At 54.9% G+C, this 24,035-nt stretch overlaps 1 protein-coding gene across 1 annotated transcript in view; it reads right to left on the bottom strand.

Annotated features, from left to right (window-relative positions):
* Nucleotides 1-323: 323 nt before the first annotated feature.
* The window catches only part of LOC133357853 (uncharacterized), an 84,483-nt gene continuing 60,771 nt past the window's right edge, over nucleotides 324-24,035 (bottom strand). The window contains exons 13-24 of the mRNA XM_061575997.1: nucleotides 21,177-22,595; nucleotides 20,686-20,831; nucleotides 19,041-19,305; nucleotides 12,835-12,924; nucleotides 10,748-11,062; nucleotides 9,274-9,444; nucleotides 8,011-8,188; nucleotides 7,242-7,358; nucleotides 6,552-6,821; nucleotides 3,201-3,556; nucleotides 2,567-2,634; nucleotides 324-1,988 (exon numbers count right to left, since the gene is read on the bottom strand). Of these exons, the coding sequence (XP_061431981.1) occupies nucleotides 2,590-2,634; nucleotides 3,201-3,556; nucleotides 6,552-6,821; nucleotides 7,242-7,358; nucleotides 8,011-8,188; nucleotides 9,274-9,444; nucleotides 10,748-11,062; nucleotides 12,835-12,924; nucleotides 19,041-19,305; nucleotides 20,686-20,831; nucleotides 21,177-22,595 (3,372 nt within the window). The 3' untranslated portion in view covers nucleotides 324-1,988; nucleotides 2,567-2,589. The remainder of the gene's footprint in view (nucleotides 1,989-2,566; nucleotides 2,635-3,200; nucleotides 3,557-6,551; nucleotides 6,822-7,241; nucleotides 7,359-8,010; nucleotides 8,189-9,273; nucleotides 9,445-10,747; nucleotides 11,063-12,834; nucleotides 12,925-19,040; nucleotides 19,306-20,685; nucleotides 20,832-21,176; nucleotides 22,596-24,035) is intronic.

A 24,035-nucleotide genomic window follows, 5' to 3' on the forward strand; every position in this document is an offset into this window, starting at 1 on the left:
CCCCCCACAAACACTAAGAACCAGTGCCGGATGATCCTCGTAGCAAAAGTGGCTACAAATGTAGCAGTACACGTGTAGTAGTAGCTACACGTGTAGTAGTAGCTACACCACGTGTAGTAGTAGCTACTACACCACGTGTAGTAGCTACTACTACATAAGTAGTAGCTACACATGTAGTAGCTATATTTGTAGTAGCTACATGTGTAGTAGTGTAGTAGCTACTACTACACATGTAGTAGTAGCTACTACACGTGTAGTAGCTACTACTACACGTGTAGTAGTAGCTACTACTACACGTGTAGTAGCTACTACTACACGTGTAGTAGTAGCTACTACTACACGTGTAGTAGTAGCTACTACTACACATGTAGTAGTAGCTACTACTACACGTGTAGTAGCTACGGGCCCCGCACTTTCAAGGGCCCCGCGCGAAATGCTTTCAAGCTATCAATTCCGGTTCGGTGATTCTGCACTTGCTCTATTACTATAGTACTATACCGCCTTCGACTTTTACGAACGACCACTGGGTGTTCAAGGTTAGCGATTTGTCGCATTATCTGGCCGTAGAGCAAATGCAAATATACAATTACTATTCAAGTAACGCATTTGTGTTTTAATATTTACGTGTTTTTGTTGTTGTAAATTTGGGCCCCGTTATAACATCATATGCTACAGGCCCCGCACTAAACTTCATCCGGCACTGCCGGGCAGGCCACTTTATGTACACGGACATGGCTTCCTTCAAGGGCGGGTCAATTCGAGATGCTGTGTGGGTAACGTTTCCATTTGACGATCGTTTCATCTCAAACCACAACCACCACCACCACCCCGACACGTGCCACGCGCATGCCTACGGAGTGAGTAACAAGTGGGCGGTCAATGGTGGCTCAATCACCCCCTAACCCCCAGCCCTTAATCACAAGCCACCGACTTTACATGCAATGTTACTGGCCGCTTGTTTCAAAAGCAGATTTAACAGAGGGGGGGGGGGGGGTGGTGGTGGTGGTGACAGTGTCACAATGCCCCTTCCATTAACTGGCTTTGAACATATTGCCAACACACGCGCGTGCATGGTGGCGGTGGTGGCGGTGGTGGCGGCTGCGGTGGTGGTGGCGGCGGTGTTGGTGGCGGTGGTGGTGGTGGAGGTGGTGGTGGTGGCGGCGGTGGCGGCTGCGGTGGTGGTGGCGGCGGTGTTGGTGGCGGTGGTGGTGGTGGCGGCGGTGTTGGTGGCGGTGGTGGTGGTGGAGGTGGTGGTGGTGGCGGCGGTGGTGGTGGAGGTGGTGGTGGTGGCGGCGGTGGTGGTGGAGGTGGTGGTGGTGGCGGCGGTGGTGGCGGCGGTGTTGGTGGTGGCGGTGGTGGCGGCTGCGGTGTTGGTGGCGGTGGCGGTGGTGGCGGAGGTGGCGGCGGTGGTGGTGGCGGCGGCGGTGGCGGTGGTGGTGGTGGCGGTGGCGGTGGTGGTGGTGGTGGCGGCGGTGGAGGTGGTGGCGGTGGCAGCAGTTGCGTCAGAGCGACGGACAAAACGTGAAGTGCTAACGTTCAAGGGAATCTTAAAACTCTTTAAATAAACGCAAGACGAGTCAAATATATATTATAAAGACAGTTACTGCGAGGAACAAGGGTGCTTTAAAATTATATAAAAGTGACACACCTCACATACTGCAATGGATGAACTAATAAATGCCTCTGCTACAATGCGGGATATTTAAAGCCACCCTTTTTGGTGAAGTGGCAATTAATTTAGAGCAAGTACCACAATGTCGTATTGCACTTTGCACGATAGTGGCCGATGCAGTGCTCGCGTGAGAACCAAGAAACGACAATGCCCCTTGCCCCCCGCCCACCATTGCCCCCTTTCGTGAATGAACGACGACTGCAGCGGGCGCTGATGGCGCTGATGGCACAAGGACGGTGGAAATGTGTAAACACGTCTTCAGGCACTCCGTCCACATGCCCTCCCCGACGCCTCATCTCTCCAGCGCAGTGGAAACCTGGGAGGGGAGAGGGGGGGGCGTGACGGAGCGGAGAGGGGGACCGATAAACGGTGAGGGAAGATTGGCGCGTGCCAAGACGTCATCAATTTCGCTTTCGCCGAATTCGCGGAGATTTTCCCGTCGCTTCTTCTCGATTAGCTTTCCATTCGGCTCCATCTCCGACCCTCGGCCATCGAAAATTCCGCCGAGCTAAGATGAGGGGTGAAATTCGATTTAAAGCTTTCGTGACTGCAGGGATTCATCTTCTTGGTTCTTTCGGTAAAGTCACGTAGAAGGGAAGTAATAAAATAATAATAAAACATATTTAAATATTTATATTTAAAGCTTTCGTGACTGCAGGGATTCATCTTCTTGGTTCTTTCGGTAAAGTCACGTAGAAGGGAAGTAATAAAATAATAATAAAAACAAAACATAATAACGTCGTGAGAATTCTTTTATTACGTTTGATTTTTATTATTTTATTTTTTCCATCCTACGTGACTTTTACCGAAAGAACCAAGAAAATGAGGGGTGAAATTGAGGTCTCCCAGAAAAAAAAGGAAACACGGCAAAAATGTGGGTTTGTGTCTTCTCACGTGAGAGCGGAAGGTGGCAGGTGTCACAAGGGCGTCGATGGGCTGCACGGGAAGCTGCCTCCTCCCTTCTGGAAACGGGAGACGGAGACAAAAAATTATCAGAGCGCCAGTCGCCGGATACTTCTTGAAGGTCGAGAGGGGGGGGGGCTAAGCCCTGCAATTGCTTTGCTTTTCTTCACAACACTTCTAATAATAATAGTAATGCATTTTATTTATGATGGCGCTCTTCCCACGATCAAAGCGCCGAACAGTAAAAAAGATTCAATGTTAAACATCCTAAAAACAAAACTACTGCATGAAAAAAAAACAACAACGGCATACGTACGAAACGTAAGAGCAGCACAGAGAATTCAAGGGACGGAATATGCAAGGTGGGAGAGTAGAGGAGGGAATTCAAGCCAGACGGTACGACCTTTTGAACAGACGAGTTTCTGAGCTTTAAAGGCGGAGATTTACTCGGCGGATCTGCTCTCAATGGGCAGTGTGTGTTCCATAGCATCGTGGCCAACTGCTAGGATAGGCCCTTCTGGTACAAGGCCCTCTTCCAAACAGGGGCTCTCGGATAGGAGCAACTCAACAGGAGAGGATTTAAAATAACTGCGGACAAAGACCGACGGTCTGAGCTTCTCCTCACCTTGTCACCATTACGCCGAGAAGCGTCGTCCGCCTGCCAGCGCGTGCCCTCTGCCCGATTGCCACGGGGGCCGTAACGCGCGCCGCCTTCGGAGGTGCCGCTCGCCTGCATGGGCCGACAGCTTGGCCCGCGGCCCGCGGCGAGGGCCTGCGATTCGTCGCCCGACGACGCCGGGGATGGCGGCGCTCCGGCCGGGCGGAGCCCTCGCCCGGGGAAGGGGCCGAGAGGGGCTCGGGCGAGAGGTGGGGGGGCGCCCACCTCATCGGCAGAGGCGTCGTACGGGAAGCGCGAGCTGCAGCCGCTGTCGCCGCTGCCGCTGGACGTGCACTGCGACAGCGAGTCTGTGCTGGCGGTGGCTGCAAGAGAAGTGTGCGCTGATTACTCCTCGTGTGTGCGTACGCACATGTGCTGCTTACTCCTTGTGTAGGTACGCACACACGCTGCTTACTCCACGTGTGTACGTGCACACACACACTGCTTACTCTACGTGTGTACGTGCACACACACACACTGCTTACTCTACGTGTGTACGTGCACACACACACACACTGCTTACTCCACGTGTGTACGTGCACACACACACACTGCTTACTCCACGTGTGTGCGTGCCCACACATGCGCTGCTTACTCTACGTGTGTACGTGCACACACACACTGCTTACTCTACGTGTGTACGTGCACACACACACTGCTTACTCCTTGTGTGTACGTGCACACACACACACTGCTTACTCTACGTGTGTACGTGCACACACACACACTGCTTACTCTACGTGTGTACGTGCACACACACACTGCTTACTCCACGTGTGTACGTGCACACACACACTGCTTACTCTACGTGTGTACGTGCACACACACACTGCTTACTCCACGTGTGTACGTGCACACACACACACTGCTTACTCCACGTGTGTACGTGCACACACACACACTGCTTACTCCTCGTGTGTACGTGCACACACACACTGCTTACTCCTTGTGTGTACGTGCGCACACACACACTGCTTACTCCACGTGTGTACGTGCACACACACACACTGCTTACTCTACGTGTGTACGTGCACACACACACACACTGCTTACTCCATGTGTGTACGTGCACACACACACACACTGCTTACTCCACGTGTGTACGTGCACACACACACTGCTTACTCTACGTGTGTACGTGCACACACACACACACTGCTTACTCCATGTGTGTACGTGCACACACACACACACTGCTTACTCCACGTGTGTACGTGCACACACACACACTGCTTACTCCTTGTGTGTACGTGCGCACACACACACTGCTTACTCTACGTGTGTACGTGCACACACACACACTGCTTACTCCTTGTGTGTACGTGCACACACACACACTGCTTACTCTACGTGTGTACGTGCACACACACACACTGCTTACTCTACGTGTGTACGTGCGCACACACACTGCTTACTCTACGTGTGTACGTGCGCACACACACTGCTTACTCTACGTGTGTACGTGCGCACACACACACTGCTTACTCCTTGTGTGTACGTGCACACACACACACTGCTTACTCTACGTGTGTACGTGCGCACACACACACTGCTTACTCCTTGTGTGTACGTGCACACACACACACTGCTTACTCTACGTGTGTACGTGCGCACACACACACTGCTTACTCCTTGTGTGTACGTGCACACACACACACTGCTTACTCCACGTGTGTACGTGCACACACACACTGCTTACTCTACGTGTGTACGTGCGCACACACACACTGCTTACTCCTTGTGTGTACGTGCACACACACACACACTGCTTACTCCTTGTGTGTACGTGCGCACACACACACGCTGCTTACTCCTCGTGTGTACGTGCACACACACACACACTGCTTACTCATTGTGTGTACGTGCACACACACACACACTGCTTACTCCACGTGTGTACGTGCACACACACACTGCTTACTCCACGTGTGTACGTGCACACACACACTGCTTACTCCACGTGTGTACGTGCACACACACACACTGCTTACTCTACGTGTGTACGTGCGCACACACACACACTGCTTACTCCTCGTGTGTACGTGCACACACACACTGCTTACTCCACGTGTGTACGTGCACACACACACACGCTGCTTACTCCTCGTGTGTACGTGCGCACACACACACGCTGCTTACTCCACGTGTGTACGTGCACACACACACACGCTGCTTACTCCTCGTGTGTACGTGCGCACACACACACGCTGCTTACTCCTCGTGTGTACGTGCGCACACACACACGCTGCTTACTCCACGTGTGTACGTGCACACACACACACTGCTTACTCCTTGTGTGTACGTGCACACACACACACACTGCTTACTCCTTGTGTGTACGTGCACACACACACACTGCTTACTCTACGTGTGTACGTGCGCACACACACACTGCTTACTCCTTGTGTGTACGTGCACACACACACATGCTGCTTACTCTACGTGTGTACGTGCACACACACACACACTGCTTACTCCTCGTGTGTACGTGCACACACACACACTGCTTACTCCTTGTGTGTACGTGCACACACACACACGCGCTGCTTACTCCACGTGTGTACGTGCACACACACACACTGCTTACTCCTTGTGTGTACGTGCACACACACACACGCGCTGCTTACTCCTTGTGTGTACGTGCACACACACACACACTGCTTACTCCTTGTGTGTACGTGCACACACACACACACTGCTTACTCCTTGTGTGTACGTGCACACACACACACACTGCTTACTCCTTGTGTGTACGTGCACACACACACACACTGCTTACTCCTTGTGTGTACGTGCACACACACACACACTGCTTACTCCTTGTGTGTACGTGCACACACACACACTGCTTACTCCACGTGTACGTGCACACACACACACTGCTTACTCCTCGTGTGTACGTACGCACAAGCGCTGCTTACTCATCGTGTGTGTGTACGTGCGCGCAAACACGGGAATTTTGCAACACTCCTTTTGGCAGAGGTTAGCGTAAACCTGTACGGCACAGGATGACTTGGCACCTGACTTGCGAGCGGGCATGAGTCTGCCAGCATGAGTCACGACTGCAACGTGTAACACCAATTCACTAATCTGCAGTGTACTTGGAATTTGGACGCCACACACAATGGGCCTACTCCTGCACGTACACTTGATACGCGCACGGCAGCATTAACCAGGGAGGCCCGCTGGCCCTCGAACCGCAAACCTCCGCCGCTAGCACGCTACCGCAGGGCCACGTCACCAACACAGTAGTAGTGGTTGGTGAGCGTGTTGGTGGGGGGGTGGGGGGTGGGGGGGTGGTGGGCCCACTGCTCTCACCCACGGACGGCTGGCTGCCCGTGTCCGGCTCCGTCGCGTCCTCCTCCTCCTGGATGCAGGACTGGAACTCGCTGTTGGCGGCCGCCATCCGCCCGGGGCTGAGCAAGGGACCGCCGCCGCCGGCGCCGCCGCCGCCGCCGGGACCCACGCAGGAGTAGAGGCCGCCGAACGCCTGGCCGCCCACTGGCGACAGGAAGGCGGAGCGGTGCGGCGAGGTCTGGCCCGAGTGGTCGAAGGACGACACGGCGATGGAGGCTCGCGACCGCGTCCCTGGAGAAAAAATGCGCAGGGGGCACTCAAAACGCACGCCGGGGGGCCACATTCACTCGTTGTTACGATTCTTCTCGCTCGCCCGGGGGAAAGCCCGGCTGAGCCTCGGCTCTACGGTGGGGGCTCCTGTGATCGTGCCAGGATTGTCCGCAATATCTCCCCCCACCCCCGCCCCCACCTATTTAGTGTGGCTAAGATGCCTGCCAATAACCCCGCTTGTGGGAGAAAGGATTTCCAAGGCCCGACCCACGGATCACCCCACCGGGCCGTCGAGCGCTACGCGACGTTTCACGACACGTGAGCGAGAGACGTGCGGGGACGTGTGTAAGAGCCGCAGGTGGTGTCGGGGGGGGAGAGGGGAGGCAGAAAGGGAGTCACGAATTCGGGGGGGGGGTGGGGGTGGGGGGGTGAGACTCTCACCACGGCCCCTGGTGAAGAATTCGATGGCGCGGTCGCTGATGGCCGCGGCGCTGGGACGGATGTCCATGTAGGGTTTCCCCCCCATGCCCATGCAAGACAGTTCCTGCATGCGCACCTCTGCGGGGGGGGGCGGAGGGGGGGGCGGGGGGGGGGGCGGGGGGCGGGAGGCGGGGGGGGGCGGGGGGCGGGGGGCGCGACAACGACCGTGGACCCATTTTTGATTCTCATTCATCGGAGCTGGAAGAAAAACTAAAATACGAGAACTTCATCGGTACCGAGTCTCCCATAAGCCCATGCGCGGGAGGGCGCGTGGCACAGTTTGGCACCAGCTATTCTCCGCGTTCGAGTGCGGTGTCTTTAAAAAAGAACGGCGCTACTACGCCTCTCGAAGCAAGATGAACCCCGAACGGGGCTTGCGCGTTCCGGGATTCGGCGGTGAACGGGGACCCAACCCCGCAACTTGCAGACGTCTCGGACCGGGAAAGGGCGAAGACTAGACAGCAGCGGTCACTGCGCAGCGGTCTCAGTCGGTCTAAAAACTTCAACGTGGCCAAATGTGGTTCTTTTGAGCTGGTGATCTGGACAAGGCCTTGTGCACATGCCACGCCGGGCACGCGCACGCGTGTGTGCGTGTGTTGTTACATTCATTTTCTTGGCCTGCGCCTATTGTTCTGCTCTCGTAGAATTGCTGACAAACGCTCGGCAGATCCCACCGCTGACAAAACGAGGGCGCTGCTTGCTGCCAGCGACGGCGTTGTACTGTACTCACGGCGGTTCCGCGTCGCCTGCTGCCACAGGATGCGCGACACGTCCCTCGTCCATGCCAGCTTGAGCTCGGGCGTCGGCGCTTGCAGCACGAACGCCTCGCTCGACTTCCGGCGGCGGAACCAGATCTCGAAGCGCAGCCCTTCCTCGCCCACGCTCTCGGTGAGCCCCAGCTCCGCCGTCTGCCGGGTTTCAAGTCGTCATCGCATCGTCGACAACCTCGTCGGCGTGCAGTCGAACCACAATCGCGGCGAACGAGCGAGCGAGCGAACGAGCGAGCGAGCGAACGAGCGAGCAAACGAACGAACGAGCGAGCGAACGAGCGAGCAAACGAACGAACGAGCGAGCGAACGAGCGAGCAAACGAACGAGCAAACGAACGAACGAGCGAACGAACGAGCGAGCGAACGAGCGAGCGAGCGAGCGAACGAACGAGCGAGCGAGCGAACGAATGAGCGAGCGAGCAAACGAACGAACGAGCGAGCGAGCAAGCGAGCGAGCGAACAAGCGAGCAAACAAACGAACGAGCGAGCGAGCGAGCAAACGAACGAACGAGCGAGCGAGCGAGCGAGCGAACGAGCGAGCGAGCGAACGAGCGAGCAAACGAACGAGCGAGCAAACGAACGAGCGAGCGAGCGAGTGAACGAGCGAACGAACAAACGAGCGAGCGAGCGAACAAGCGAGCAAACAAACGAACAAGCGAGCGAACGAGCGAGCAAACGAACGAGTGAGCGAGCGAGTGAACGAGCGAGCGAACGAACAAACGAGCGAACGAGCAAACGAGTGAACGAGCGAGCGAACGAGTGAACGAGCGAGCGAACGAGTGAGCGAACGAGCGCCACGCCCCGCCAACTGTACGGCCGTTCAGTTCCGTTTGCTACAATCCAGGAACTGGGACGTTCGTCACGCGCAAAACAGGGGGGGCAGGACCGGCTCCTCCCAGAGGTTTACACCTTCCCCGCCTGACGGCAGCCACGGACGACCCTGGCCACCCACGGTCACCTCTCACCGACCCGGTTGACCCCGTTTCACACCGAGCAGCATTTCGAGCGCGTTTTCGTTTCGCCGGTTTAACCGGGGCGAGAACTCGAGAGGCCAGGATGGGGCCCGGCCCCGCACCACCAAATGTTCCCTCTTAGGCCCGGCCAAATTCACTCTGCTTGGCGCTATAATGGTGGGGGGGGGGGGGGGGTCAAACCCCCCCACCTCCCCCCTCCCCCACCGGCCTTGCCGGGCCTTGCCGGGCCTTGCCGGGCCTGGTGCCGCACCTTAAAGGAGCTCTTGTACGCGTAGACATCCTGCACTCCCTCGGCACGCTTGGTCTTGCTGAAGAGCACCAGCTCTTGGAAGAGGAACACCCTGCGCTGCATCTTCTTGCGGCCGTGCCACACCACAAACTCCTCCTGACGCAGCAACTGGCCCTGCTCTTTGAGGTTCACCTGCAAGCGCACGCACAACAACGACAAAGATTCCCCCCCCACCCGTATAGCCTTAACCAGACTGTTGGGGCAAGTGCTGTTAGCGTGCAGCACCTAATGTAGGCCGGCACGGTGGCACACGAGGGGTTGGGTGGCCAGCACCACGCCCGGCCGCCTTTGTCTCCCCAGTGGTGATGTTTACACACGGCACCGGGCACGAATCAACACAGGGGGTGGCCCAAGACCGGCTTCGGATCCACGTCGCTGGTGTTGACTGTGAGCGGGAATCGAAGTCGTGTCGCCGGGCTCACAGCGCAGCGCGCGAACCGTTGCTGCGGCACTGCTGCTCCCCACAAACGCACGCGGCCGTCGATGCCTTGAAGAGCCCAGGCGGGTGTGGGGTGCATCCGCAAATCGGTAACTCTCATACAAAGCGACCGAATGGCTGAATCGCGCGCGAGCGAATCTCGAAGAGTCAAAGGTGGCAAGTCCGAAACTATGAACTCTTTTTTTAAATCCTTTATATTAAGTTCACTTGCGTGCTTGCTTGCGCGCTTACGACCGTGCAAATCTTTCGGTCGTTTTTTAACCCACTTCCCGTGATCCAATCGAGCTGACATTTTGCACACAGACTCGTTGTGCGTGACAATTTATTTTCGTGAAAACATTTTTCAAAAAATTTACACTTTTAGGAAAAAAAAAATTATATTTAATTACCAATTGCTTAATGGTGGCATGCAATCATCTGACCCATAGGTGGTAGCCATTTCAAGCCAGAGGACGAGAGGACTCTAGCCGCCACGCATATAAAGGATTTATAGTGAAAAACTTTTTTTTACGGGTTATACTTGTTATTTTACCAGGTAAGGCCCACAGAGCTTTTTAGCTCTTTCATCAGAAGTGACGTGGCCATCACAAATGATATCCCGGCCAACGCGGCTTCGCATCGTGCGGAAATCTACAACAGCCACACACTCTGAATGCAAGTTTATAAATGCGGAGTGAGAAGAGGATGCGGAGACAAATCCACGCGACCACGGGGAGAGCGAGAGAGAGACACGCAAACTCCAAATATATAGCAGCAGGCGTCAAAGGTCAGGAACGGAGCCACGACCTCCTGCACACCAGGCGAGGTAGTTAACATCTCCTAGCCACCGTGATGATGATGAGAGAGAGAGACACGCAAACTCCAAATATACAGCAGCAGGCGTCAGGGTCGCGATCGAACCCACGACCTCCTGCACACCAGGCGAGGTAGTTAACATCTCCTAGCCACCGTGGTCGCACGGTGGGGGAGGCAGGAGGGGGGTGGGGTGGCACTCACGTCACACTCGCGGATGGCGTCCATGGCCAAGAGGTCGTTTCCGTGCCGCAACTGGAACTTGACGAGATCCAGCGCGGCGCGCAGCTCCTCCAAGTCCTGCTCGGAGGCGGCGCCGGTGGCGGCGGCGGCGGGGGAGGGGGCATCCGGGAGGGGGGGGGAGGAGGGCCCCCCCCCCACAACCACGCCCGCCGACTCTGCCCCCGCGCTCTCCTTGATCATGTCGCGAAGCAGCAGCGCGTACTTGCTCATGCGCTGGATGGGCTTGAGGAGGTACGAGGCCAGGTCCATCTTGTCCTCCAGCTCCAGCTGTTTCCGCTGCGCGCACGCGGCGACAACGACGACGACGACGGACAGCACACCGGTCGGCGGGCGTGGCGAGAGACGACGGGCAGAGGTCGCAACCGGGTACCCGATACCCGTACCCTACCCGATACCCGGCTACCCGTACCCGGCCGGGTACGGGTAGCCGTTTGCGACCCTGGTGCGGCCGGGTACGGGTAACGGGTAGGCCGTGAGTCACTGGTGAGTAACCGTTTGTCACTCATTTCTGGTAGGGTACGGGTAGGGAACGGGTACCCATTTGCGACCCTGGTGCGGCCGGGTACGGGTACGGGTAGGCCGTGAGTCACTGGTGAGTAGCCGTTTGTCACTCATTTCGGGTAGGGTACGGGTACGGGTAGGGAACGGGTACCCGTACCCGGGCCGGGTACGGGTACGGGTACTCATTTGCGACCCTGGTGCGGCCGGGTACGGGTACGGCTAAGGAATCAAAACCCGTTTGCGACCTCTGACGACGGGTCTATGAGCCGGCCGCGATGCCACGCCGGTTTTGTCAGCAAGGAGCGTAAGCCCCGCCACCACGTGAACTCCGCTCATCCTCGCAGCGGCCTTTCGACCAGCCGTACAACAAAGACCTGCCCCTTTCGGTTTCAACTGCCGCTCCTTGAGATCGAATCGGCCGAGTTGGGGATGGCCACGTTCTGAAGCATTACGTCGCCGTGCCGGTCGGTGCACTCGCCTACGCGGATGTAGAAAGTTGACGTGGTGATTTCGGTGCATCGTTGCAGCACTACGACTACTACAACTACGCGAAGTCCGGTCATCCTCGCAGCAAAGACGGTGGTCACCGCATCGCGCAGATGCACTTATGAGGCCGTCTGGAACGCTCTTCCTTCCGACATTAGGAAGCCACTGGAGCTATGCACTTTTACATTTAGATTGAAAACGAATTTCTTTAGAACTGCTTTTTGCGTTTAGTTTGTTGTCCTTCCGTCGCACCTCCAATCAGCACGTTTGGCTATGTACGGTGCAAAAGAAGTTTGACATAATTAAAGTAAAAAACCTCTTTATCCGCGAGGGCTACCTTCTTGAAAACACTGGCGAATGCAGAATTCGCGAAAGCGGATGATCTTGTTTCGACGAGAAAAATGTGGTCGCGAATAGGGAATTGGTGTACATTTAGAAGGCCGTGAACATGTGAGAAAACTCGCGAAACCAGAACTCGTGGAGAGAGAGGGAGATTCACTGTGCAGGTTTGGGCGCAAGGCTGGCCACTCTTACAAACCCTCTAGGCGCGTCTTCCAAATCTGACCTGCGTTTCGCTTAAACTCCCCAATGTGTTTATGCGGGTTTTTAATTTGTTATTTATTATTATAAAAAAATGTTGAACGGGTGCAGAACATGGGCTTCCTCTCCCCTCCCCCACGTGACCCTCGAAAATAGACTTGAAAAAAACCCGACACCTTCAAAGCCGTGAGGGGCAAAGGCAGTCGACGCCGTTTCTCGGCTGAATGTAACCGTGGCCGGAGACAAAAACGGTCGGGGAGTGGGCAGGGGGGGGGGGGGGTGGTGGTGGGGGAGCAGGGGGGGGGGCGTTCGGGGGGCGATTGGGCAGGCGGGGGGGGGCGGATGGGCGGGCGGGGGGGGGCTGTGTTCCGGTAAGCACGAAAGAGTCCTCAAAGTGGGAGGTGGAAATTACAGGCGTGCTAACTAACGTCGACCACGCCGGCGCGCGATAGAAGAGCGACGCAAGGAGGTGGCGGCCGGCTCAAGTGGCCGGTGTGCTATAGGCGGTGGCGGCGGCGTACCCGGAAGAAGGCGATGCCGTGGCTGGCGAGCAGGGCGTCGGAGCGTGGCTTGTTCTTGCTGTAGAGAGCGTACATCTCAAACTGCTTCGCCTGCAACGTGGAGGCGGGTGGGGGTTGGGGAAGGTTAGGGATGAATCGTTTAGAATTCGTGACGCTGATGTTTTCATTCGATCTGGGACAGAATTAATGATTCGGAGGTGTGTGTGTGTGTGTGAGAAACCCGTGACCCCCTGCCAGCGGGCGTTCGACACTTCACGTGGCCTCAAGGTGCACATAGCCTGGCACAAGCGTCGTGGTGACGTCACCGCCACTTAGTGGCGAATGGCGGTTGTTGTTGTTGTTGAGAAACCACAAGGTGGGAAGGTAGCCAGAACTCCCACGAGCAATTTCCCAAGTGAAACTCTATTTCGGAATCTGAAATAAATATTCAGATTCTGATGCTGATAAAGGCTTCCATAGAATTCAACGCTAAAGGCTCCCTTAGACTTACACTGTGGCCCTATATTGGGATTCATACTCTTAGGTTTTTTCGGTAAAGTCACGTAGGTAAAATAATAGAATTAAAATAATAATAAATCAATTAAATCACGACGTTTCGGAGGCAACACAAGTCTCCGTCTTCAGGTGGGACCGTCACAGCCAAATTTACTGTATCAAGTGAGGAACAATCCAATAGACAAGATTTTAAAACACGTCGTGATTTAATTGATGTATTATTATTTTATTTCTATTATTATTTTTTACCTACGTGACTTTACCGAAAAAACCTAAGAGTATGAATCCTTGCAGTCACGAAAGCTTCAAATCTAGAACTATATTGGGGATGTTTGGCCAGCCCCGTTTAAAGAGCGTTCCGTACATGCGGGAGGAAACCAATGCCCGTTGCCATATTTAAACAAAACGGCACCACAAACTACTCAATTTGGATCGCACACAACAACATCCCTCAACGCGAAACCACCGCGGGACCGTGTTGGTGACGCACGCAGCGGTGCGTGCCTTCGTGCCCATCGCCCCTCCGTGCCGCAAGAACGACAGGGCCAACAAACGTCAAACGTAGCGAGTCATTGCGATCGCTAACACTGGGTCAACAAAAAAAAAGCATTTTTTTCTGGCCTGGACTTTTGCAGCTGTTCTAGACTAATTTCAGGGTGCTGATTCCAAATATGATCTCAGATTTGCTCTATCACATCTCATTTTTAAATCCTTTATATTAAGTTCACTTGCTTGCTTGCTTGCTTACGACCGTGCAAATCTTTCGGTCGTTTTTTAACCCACTTCCCGTGATCCAATCGAGCTGACATTTTGCACACAGACTCGTTGTGCGTGACAATTTATTTTCGTGAAAATTTTTTCTCCAAATTTTGACACTTTTTAGGAAAAAATAAATTATATTTAATTACCAATTGCTTAATGGTGGCAGTCAATCATCTGACCCATAGGTGGCAGCCATCTCAAGCCAGAGGACGAGAGGACTCTAGCCGCCACGCATATAAAGGATTTATAGTGAAAAACTTTGTTTTTACGGGTTAATTTATATGCTATCGGCAATCCCCATTTTCATTGATTTTACCCGGAATTAACTCTGTCACTTATGATTGCAAGTTGTTGCGAGTCAGTGACTGCTTTAGTGTTAAAATATGGTGCTGTATTTTTAGGATAGTGTGTTTATAATATCATTTTACGTAGATATCCACATTTATTTAATAATTTTCTTCTGCAGTTTTTATTGAAAATGCAATATTTGATATCTCAAAAACCTGATGTGATAGACACAAACTGATGCCAGATTTGGAACCAGCACCCCAAAATTACCTTACAACCGTTGGAATACCTTATGCCAGAAAAAGTGTATTGACCAGTGTAATATATTCTTTGGTTCTTTCGGTTAAGTCACGTCTAAAGATAAAATAATAAATTAAATAATAGCATATATAATAGCACAATATGCTATTATTTAATTTATTATTTATCACGTCTAAAGATAAAATAATAAATTGAATAATCTATATATATAAAATCGTTCATGTCTGTCTGTGTGTGTGTGTGTGTATTTCGGCCCATACGCACTTTCATTGGACGGCGGTTGCCCCTGGCAACGGCTAGCCACGCCTTCGCCGCTTTCATTGGACCTGGCAACGGCTAGCCACGCCTTCGCCAAGGGCTGCAGTTTCATTGGACGGCGGTTGCCCCTGCCAACGGCTAGCCACGCCTTCGCCACTTTCATAAGCTCCGTATTTAATTAAATAATAGCCATTACACAGTATTGTTGGAGCGCTAGGGGGGGGGAAGGAACGCCACCCGTACCCTGCCTCTTCCAAGCCGACAATTTTAGGCGAGGCCGCAGGCTTTGCACGCTACTAGGCCTCGACACCCACCACGCCACTCTGAGGTAAATTCATCAAAGTTTTTCCTACTCTTCACTACACCCCCACCACAATGTGTGCTATTAATATTACTTTTAAACCCAACGCGCCAACAATCGATTACTTTAATGTTCACTGTACAAATACTCATTAAGCTGGCTGAGCGTACTGCCAGTCTATCATGTACACTGTAGCCTGCTTATTAAGCTCGGTGAGCGTACTGCCACTCTATCATGTACACTCTAGCCTGCTTATGAAGCTGACTGCGTGTACTGGCAGTCTATAATGTGGACTGTAGCCTGGTTATTATAATCGATTCTTTATATGTTCTTTGTACAAACAGTCATTAAGCTGCTTGAGCGACCCCAGTTCGATTCCAACTCACGCCCACCACCGCTGACGATTATTTGAAACGGACCTGGCCCTCCCCTAGGTCCACTCAGCCTCAAAAGCGTAACTGCTGTCGTGTGTGAACATCGTCACTGGGGAGACAAAGGCGGCGGGGCATCGTGGATCCAAGTCCCGGGCGAAGCCGGGTCATGTGTATGTGTGTTTGTGTTTATGTGTATGTCTGTGTGTCTCTATGTATGTGTGTATGTATGTGTTTGTGTGTATGTGTGTGTGTATGTATGTGGGTTTTTTTTATGTCTTTATGTGTATGTCTGCGTGTCTCTATGTATGTGTGTATGTACGTGTGTGCATGTGTTTGTGTGTATGTATGTGTGTGTCTATGTATGTGTTTTTGTGTATGTATGTGTGTGTATGTATGTGTGTTATGTGTCTGTCTGTGTCTGCATGTATGTGTGTGTGTATTGTGTATGTGTTTGTGTGCATGTATGTGTGTTTTGTGTGTATGTGTATGTCTGTGTGTATGTATGTGTGTGTATGTGTGTGTATGTGTTTGTGTGTATGTGTGTGTATGTGTTTGTATGTGTTTGTGTGTTTACGCTCGCATTACACAAATGTGTTGCTGGTCTAAGGCGTTCCTCGCACAGCATTGCCGCTTTATTTTTTCAGTCGTTTACTGCCTTACGCACCCTGAAAGTCGTGTGTGTCTGCAGCAAGCGCGTGTATGTGTACCTATGGACGCGCGCGCGTGTGTTGTGTAGGGGGAACGGTAGTGTAGTGCTTAGCGTGCTGTCTGTGTCTGTGTGTGTGTGTCTGTCTGTGTGTGTCTGCGTGTGTCTGTGTGTGTGTCTGTGTGTGTGCGTGTGTGGTGTGTGGGGAGCGGTAGTGTAGTGCTTAGCGTGCTGTCTGTGTGTCTGTGTGTGTGTGTGTCTGTCTGTGTCTGTCTGTGTGTGTCTGCGTGTGTCTGTGTGTGTGTCTGTGCGTGTGTGGTGTGTGAGGAGCGGTGGGTGTAGTGCTTAACGCTACGCTGCGCTACCAACCCGGCGAACCGAGTTCGATTCCCGCTCACGGCCACCACCGGTGACGATTATTTGAACCTCCCCTAGGTCGACTCAGCCTCAAACGAGTAACTGGTGTTGCGTATTAACATCGGCACTGGGGAGACAAAGGCGGCCGGGCGTGGTGGATCCAAGTCCCGGGCGAAGCCGGGTCATGTGTATGTGTGTATGTGTTTATGTGTATGTCTGTGTGTCTGTATGCATGTGTGTATGTATGTGTGTGCATGTGTTTGTGTGTATGTATGTGTGTGTGTATGTATGTGGGTTTTTTTGTATGTGTTTATGTGTATGTCTGCGTGCCTGTATGTATGTGTGTATGTACGTCTGTGGATGTGTATGTGTGTGTCTATGTATGTGTGTGTATGTGTTTCTGTGTTTGTATGTGTGTGTATGTATGTGTGTTATGTGTCTGTCTGTGTGTCTGCATGTATGTGTGTGTGTATTGTGTATGTGTTCGTGTGTGTTTGTGTGTTTACGCTCGCATTACACAAATGTGTAATGCGGGTCTAAGGCGTTCCTTACACAGCATTGCCGCTTTATTATTTCAGTCGTTTACTGCCGTACGCACCCTGAAAGTCGTGTGTGTCTGCAGCAAGCGCGTGTATGTGTACCTATGGACGCGCGCGCGTGTGTTGTGTAGGGGGAACGGTAGTGTAGTGCTTAGCGTGCTGCCTGTGTCTGTGTGTGTGTGTCTGTGTGTGTGTCTGTGTGTGTGTCTGTGTGTGTGCGTGTGTGGTGTGTGAGGAGCGGTGGGTGTAGTGCTTAACGCTACGCTGCGCTACCAACACGGCAAACCCAGTTCGATTCCCGCTCACGGCCACCACCGGTGACGATTATTTGAACCTCCCCTAGGTCGACTCTGCCTCAAACGAGTAACTGCTGTAGCGTATTAACATCGCCACTGGGGAGACAAAGGCGGCCGGCCGTGGTAGATACAAGTCCCCGGCGAAGCCGGGTAGTACAGCTAGTAGCATATATAATAGCATAATATGCTATTATTAAATTTATTATTTTATCTTTAGACGTGACTTAACCGAAAGAACCAAAGAATAATTCCTGCAGTCACGAAAGCTCCAAAATTAACAGTGTAATATAATTGAAAAATCTGTCTTTTCCCGTTCCGCGTGCACAACAGAAGGGTCACCACCCCGCTCATGAATTATACAACGGCGTCCTGACATTTAAAACTGTCTCCGCTTGTGGTTGCCACTGGAATAATCAACGAATAAATTCGCCACTGCCCAGGTGTGGGCTCCCCGCCAGGTGTGGCGTTTCTCAGCCTTGAGGCCCAACAACGTCGAAACACAGCCTGATAGAAAGTTGCACGAATAAAAGGGAGGCTTGCTACCCCCCACTCCCGCTCCACCCGTGCCCACCGCCCCTGCCCTCCCATCGTCCTTGCCACCACATCCAGCCCGGGACAGCCCCGCACAGAGCCAATCGGTGTGCAACAAACAGCCTTGCCGAGGCTTGCCCGGATAAACGAGCCGCAGTAGCGGCTAAGCCAGCGGTCGGGAACCTATGGCTCGCGAGCCATATATGGCTCTTCCGGTGACGGCATATGGCTCCCAGACAATTTTGAGTTGAAAAACAAAAATAATAAAAAAATAAAATCAGTTTGGAACTGATTTTAAAATACTTGTGATATTGCTTAATAATACTGTGTCAATTTAAAGTAAACATAAATTAGTTTTGAAGATACAATTTCTCGGGTCACGGGTCCCGTGACCAGAAGTCGCATTAAAAGTAAGACATTTAATTTATTATACGTTAAAAATACTATATGGCTCTCAATGAAATATATTTAGAAATATTTGGCTTTTATGGCTCTCCCAGTCAAAAAGGTTCCCGACCCCTGGGCTAAGCCATCTGTGAGGCCGCTCTGATCCAGAGTTCAGCAGCCAGGCCGCCTCCCGGGTGCGTGTCATGTGATCATCGCGAAGCGCCGTGATCCGTGAGCAAATGTGAGTCTCTGGGCAATGTTCGTAGGTAGTTGCTGAGCCATCGATGGGACCAACTGCCGCAAGAGTTTACCCCTAATGAAATATGCTGAGATGAGACTGCCCTTTAAAAATATACATGTATAGAGCAAAAGCCCTCCACAGTAGAGGTTTTTGAGTTAGTTAGCGTGAATATGAATCTGTCGTTAAACCCACACCACCACCATCACCACCACTCGTCACAGCCAATTAGTAAGATTTGCCACGTAAATAAAACGTGTCAATACGTTACTCGTTCAGCACACCCGGCGTGTCAGAGAGTAAACCCACAACATCCACAATTCAAAGTGAACATTCGAATTGTCGTCTCCGACCGACGGCGGTCAATAGCGCATTGCCGGATGGCGAAGTGCCGATAACAACGGAGCTTTCGGCCGCAAAGAGAAAAATAATTCGCGCCGCCTGCATTCAAACCGCGCGCGCCCGTCACTCACGTGTCGCAGGAAGCAGTGGCTCACGCGTAGCGGGTGCACGGCGCACTGCTCGAGCTCGCGCTGGAAGTAGCCCTCGTGAAAGCGGAGGATCCCGCGCAGGTTCCCGAACAGCGCGTTCTGGCGGCCGCGCAGCTCCGCCGGCGGGGGCGGCGTCGTGGTGCCCGGCCCGTCGAGCTCCGGCACGTAGTGCTCCACCACGAAGGCCAGCGCCCGCACGTACTCGCGCTCCGTGTCGATCATCTCCGCCACCACGTGCCGGAGCTTGCTGCGGCGGCGGCGGCGAGAAAAACGCGAGTGAGACGGACCGAACGTGAGTTGTGCGGGGGGAAAGGGTGAGCCCGCTGCGCTGGCAGGTCATCATGGGACAGACCCCAGGTCAGAGGTCGCAATCGGGTACCCGATACCCGTACCCTACCCGATACCCGGTTACCCGTACCCGACCGGGAACGGGTTCCCGTTTGCGACCCTGGTGCGGCCGGGTACGGGTAGGCCATGAGTCACTGGTGAGTAACCGTTTGTCACTCATTTTCCAACGTCTTGTCTCTTCTCACAATTCAAGTTCCTAGAATCAACCCACCCGCGCCTGCAACATGGCTTCATCTCAGAGGTCGCTATCGGGTACCCGTACCCTACCCGATACCCGGCCGGGTACGGGTAGGGTACGGGTAGCCGGGTATCGGGTAGGGTACGGGTACGGGTACCTGTTTGCGACCCTGGTGCGGCCGGGTACGGGTACGGGTAAGGAATCAAAACCCGTTTGCGACCTCTGCCACAGGTGCCACGGGTTCACTTAAGGATGTTCAACCACCACACCGCAAGTGACGATAGCACGCTCAATCACGAATCCGCTCTTCACGCCCAGCTACTCAAGAACCCACTCGACAACAATCGCCGTTCGCCGCCGAGTGGCGGTGACGGCGCCGTGGATCCTATGCCGGGCGAGACGCACCTTGAGGCCACGGAAACTGTTGAAGGTTCGCAAACAGGAGATCTCGAGACCGACCCAGCTGCCACAGGTTGACTGAGACGACTGGCAGATGCACTGTGCCAATGATCCCCTGTATCGCCCTGAACAGGCCGTTGGTGCAAGTGCTGTTAGCAAGCACCGATAAAGGCCGGCAAGATACATATGCGGGTCGTGTGGCCAGCAGCTAACCCTTCTTTTGTCTCACCAGTGCAGATATTAACCCACTGCACCAGGATATCACCTGAACATCGGCCAATTAGTCTGATTGCGTGGGTTTGATTCCCGGCTAGGGCTATGGGAATCAAACTCAGGTCGACGGGTTCATATGGCAATCTGCAAACCATTGCTTCACCACTCCCTGTCCACAAAAGGTCCGCTATGTAACCTACACAGGCGGTTGGGGCAAGTGCTGTTAGCGTGTTTTAAGCCACCCGGCACTCTACAACTTTTTGTGAGTGTCGTTAGTTGGGGGGGCGACTGCTTCCAACTATCCAGTAGTGTCCTTCACGAGCCTCCACAGAGGCCGATCTTGACACCGCTGATACAGGTCATCGCCAAGGCTTTACAGGGTCGATCGACCGAGATGACTCGCAGCTCCACCACCCCCCCCCCGCTCTCGCACGGTGCCGACTGTGGCACTCTCACTCGCTGCCCGAGCGAGAGCGTCGCCCCACTCACCTCCCGCGGCTGTGGCTCTCCGTCTCGGAGAAGCGGCCCTGCACGGGCGCCACGGGCAGGCTGCCCGAGCGGAGGAGCGCAGGCCGGCGGTGCGTGGGCGACAGCTGCTGACTTCCTGTCTGCTGCTGCTGCTGTTGTTGCTGCTGCTGTTGGGAGCGAAAGACAAGCGGGAAAGAAAAGAAATGTATCTTTAACTTCTTCCGTGCCAAACGTAGCCAACCGTGCTAGTCGGAGGTTCGCGGGTGGGGACAAACTGAACACAAAATGCAGCTCTAAAGAAACAAAATGACATCGATTATGTGACAAGGGCGATTTCTAATCGTCGCATCGGCGGAGCGAGGGTGGGCGAGTTGTGTCCGGTCATCCGCGGGGGGTCAAACCCTGTCCCCACGTGGCTTCTCACAACAGGATCCCACCAAGGGGAACCGTTGGGAGCCCAGCGACAACAACAACGACGACGACGACGTCACGACGTCACGACCGCTACTCACGCTCGAGTGCAGGGCGCTGTGCGATGTCGACCGCGGCAGGAAGCCGGTCTCCACGGCCACCGTGCTGCCCACCTCGAGCCCCCGGATGTAGACCCCCGTGTTGCCGCGCCGCAGCACGGGCTCGCGCTGGTACAGGCCGCCGGCGGCGCCGCTGCCGCCCAGCGCCTCCATGCTGCGCCCGATGCCGGCGTCCATGCTGTGCACCTTGACGAGCCTCCGCAGGGGCGGCCGAGCGCCGCCCTGCTGCTGCTGCTGCTGCTGTTGCTGCTGTTGCTGCTGTTGCTGCTGCTGCTGCGCCTGCTGCTGCGCCTGCTGCTGCTGCTGCTGCTGCGCTCGTGAGCCGCTGCCGCCGGCGCCGTCGCCGCCGCCGCGGGCCGAGGGCGACCTGGCGGGACTCCGCTGCGGCGAGCGCGCCGCACCGTCGCCACGGGCGACCACGTCCCCGTCGATCGACTCGAGGGCGCTGAGGCTCCTGCGCCAATCGGCGGCGGCGGCCGGCTGCCCGTCGGCGCGGTCGTCCGCCGCCCGCAAGGGCCTGCGCTTGTCGCGCAGCAGCACCGCCTTGCAGTTGGCGAGGAACGAGTGCGCGTGCTCCAGAGCGAAGCCGCCGCGAGCTTCCCTGCCGGCCTTCCTGGCGGGGCGCGCGTCGCCCGAGCCGTCCCGCGGGTCGGGCCCGCCGACGGGCGCGCTCAGCAGCCGCCCCTCCCTGTGGCCGGCGAGGGGCGGCGGCGGCCGTTCCGCGGCCGGCCCCCTGAACTCGGAGCGCTCGTCGACGCGCATGTCGTTGACGCTGTAGCATCGCTGCCGGGACTCGCTCTTGGGCGCGGGGCTCGGCGTGTCCGCTGCCTCGGGGTCTGCCGCATCATCCCCCGCCGGGTCGCCCACCATGCGGTCCGACGTCCAGTAGTCCATCCCCTTGAAGACCAAACTCTCGAGCGATTCGCGTTCTTCCCGGCGGGAGTCACGGCGCGCCCCCGCGGGCTTGTCCGCGCGCGAGCTCTCCGGCGACCCGTCCGACGCATCCCCGCCGAACGCGTCGGCCTCCCGACCGCCCTCCGCCGGCGACGCGACGCTCTCCCCGCGGCCGCGCGGGCGGTGGCCCCCCGCGGCGGCCGTCCGGAGCGCCGCCTCCAGCTTGCGCGAGAAGTCCTGGCCGGCCTCGCGACACTTGCCCCGGGCAAACTGCAGCTGGCGCAGGGCGCCAGAGTGGCCGGCGTCGCGCGCCAACCCCCGCGCCACCTCCTCCATCTCGGCAAACTCGGCCGCCGGGATGTCGGGGCTGCGCCGGGAGAGCGCCTCCAAGCGCCTCACCACCGCCTCCGCTGCGACGTGCTTCTCCGCGGCGGTGGCGGCGGCGGCGTCGCGGAGAGAGTGAAGCCTCGCCAGCCCGCGGATCCGCTCCAAGGACCATGCGTACGCCTGCGGGAAGGGGGGGGGAAGAGCGATTAGGACAAAACTCGTTGCGGTCGTATTTACAAATATTCCTCTTTGCCCAAGTTTAATAGAACAGCCTGCCTTTCGACAGCGCGTGTCCCGAACAGCGACACAGCTGTTACACTCTGGTTTGCGTGTGTATCGGGGTGTCATCGTGACCCCCCCCCCCCCACGTTACAGACAAGACGGACAGACACCGGCGAGCCTAAAGCGTGAACTCTGTGAAACTGGAGTTCGAAAAACGACACGGACGACAGGGTCGTTCCGTCTTTTTTTTCTGCGCAGCGCGTGACGATCTCCCCCGCGCCTCCTCCAAGGGCTTCTTTAGTTAGGAACATCAAACAAACCCCGAGCTGCTTCTCGCGACCTGCTCGGAAGCCGAGCCACTCGCAATACGCAACCTGCGCTCATAAAACCACGACAGGCGTCATTTGCTTCGATTTAAATTTGAGGATTAATTACACACTTGGCATCGACGGTTGGGTAGTTGGAAGCACGTGCCCGGGCTTGCTGCGCGACACTGTCTCGGCGGGGCGGTGACGCGGATGCCCGCGGTTCGAATCCGGCGGGCTGCCCGGGTTAATACTGCGGTGCGTGTGCGTGTATGCCGGTGTCACCGTACCAACTTTGCCAAATCAAAAAGAAATGTTTTACTACGCAGGCGGCTCATTTGGGATTGCACACAGCCAACAATTTATTTTCTCGTGTAGACACACGTAACAATAATTAATCATAATAACAATAGACAAGCCAGAGAGGTGAAATATCCCACCTCTCCGATACGTTTTCGAATTCTACCACTGCGTGTCGATTGGCGCGACGTCCGACGTTTCGCCCCCCCCGCCCCCCCTCCCCAACCCCCCTCCCATGTCGGGATAGGGGGGGGGGCTTCTCTCCACCGCGACTGAAACAGCTCCCGGCCGCCACGAAGGAACGAAACGACGGCCGTCGGTCTCGATTACCGCCAAGCTCCAACAACAACAACAATAACCTGATAATTGATTTTTTACCCTTCTATCTGGCAACAAAACTGACACCTTTTTTTACAAGGAGTCATGTTTGCATAGACCACAATACCTGCAGTCATAATGCAAACAAGGTGCGCCTTTTGGCGTCATCTGGTCCAACCCATGTGAGACTAGGCTCTAAGGAAAGCTGTCTCGGGTGTGGACCAATCAACTTCAAGGACAGTGCATACAGAGTTATGTTTTTTGTTTGTATTTATGACTGCAGGTATTGCGGTCTATGCAAACATGACTCTCCTTGTAAAAAAAGGTGTCAGTTTTGTTGCCAGATAGAAGGGTAAAAAAACAATTATCATATTTTTTACTGGCAAATGAGGTTCCAATGGAACAATAACCTGGCTAACGACTCGCGCTGATCCACTCTGCACCTTCGACGGTGCAGTACGACGCTGGCCGCTTG

The sequence above is a fragment of the Lethenteron reissneri genome, chromosome 60, assembly GCF_015708825.2.
Source record: "Lethenteron reissneri isolate LAM-NWPU_2019-01 chromosome 60, ASM1570882v1, whole genome shotgun sequence".
Lineage (NCBI taxonomy): Eukaryota > Metazoa > Chordata > Hyperoartia > Petromyzontiformes > Petromyzontidae > Lethenteron > Lethenteron reissneri.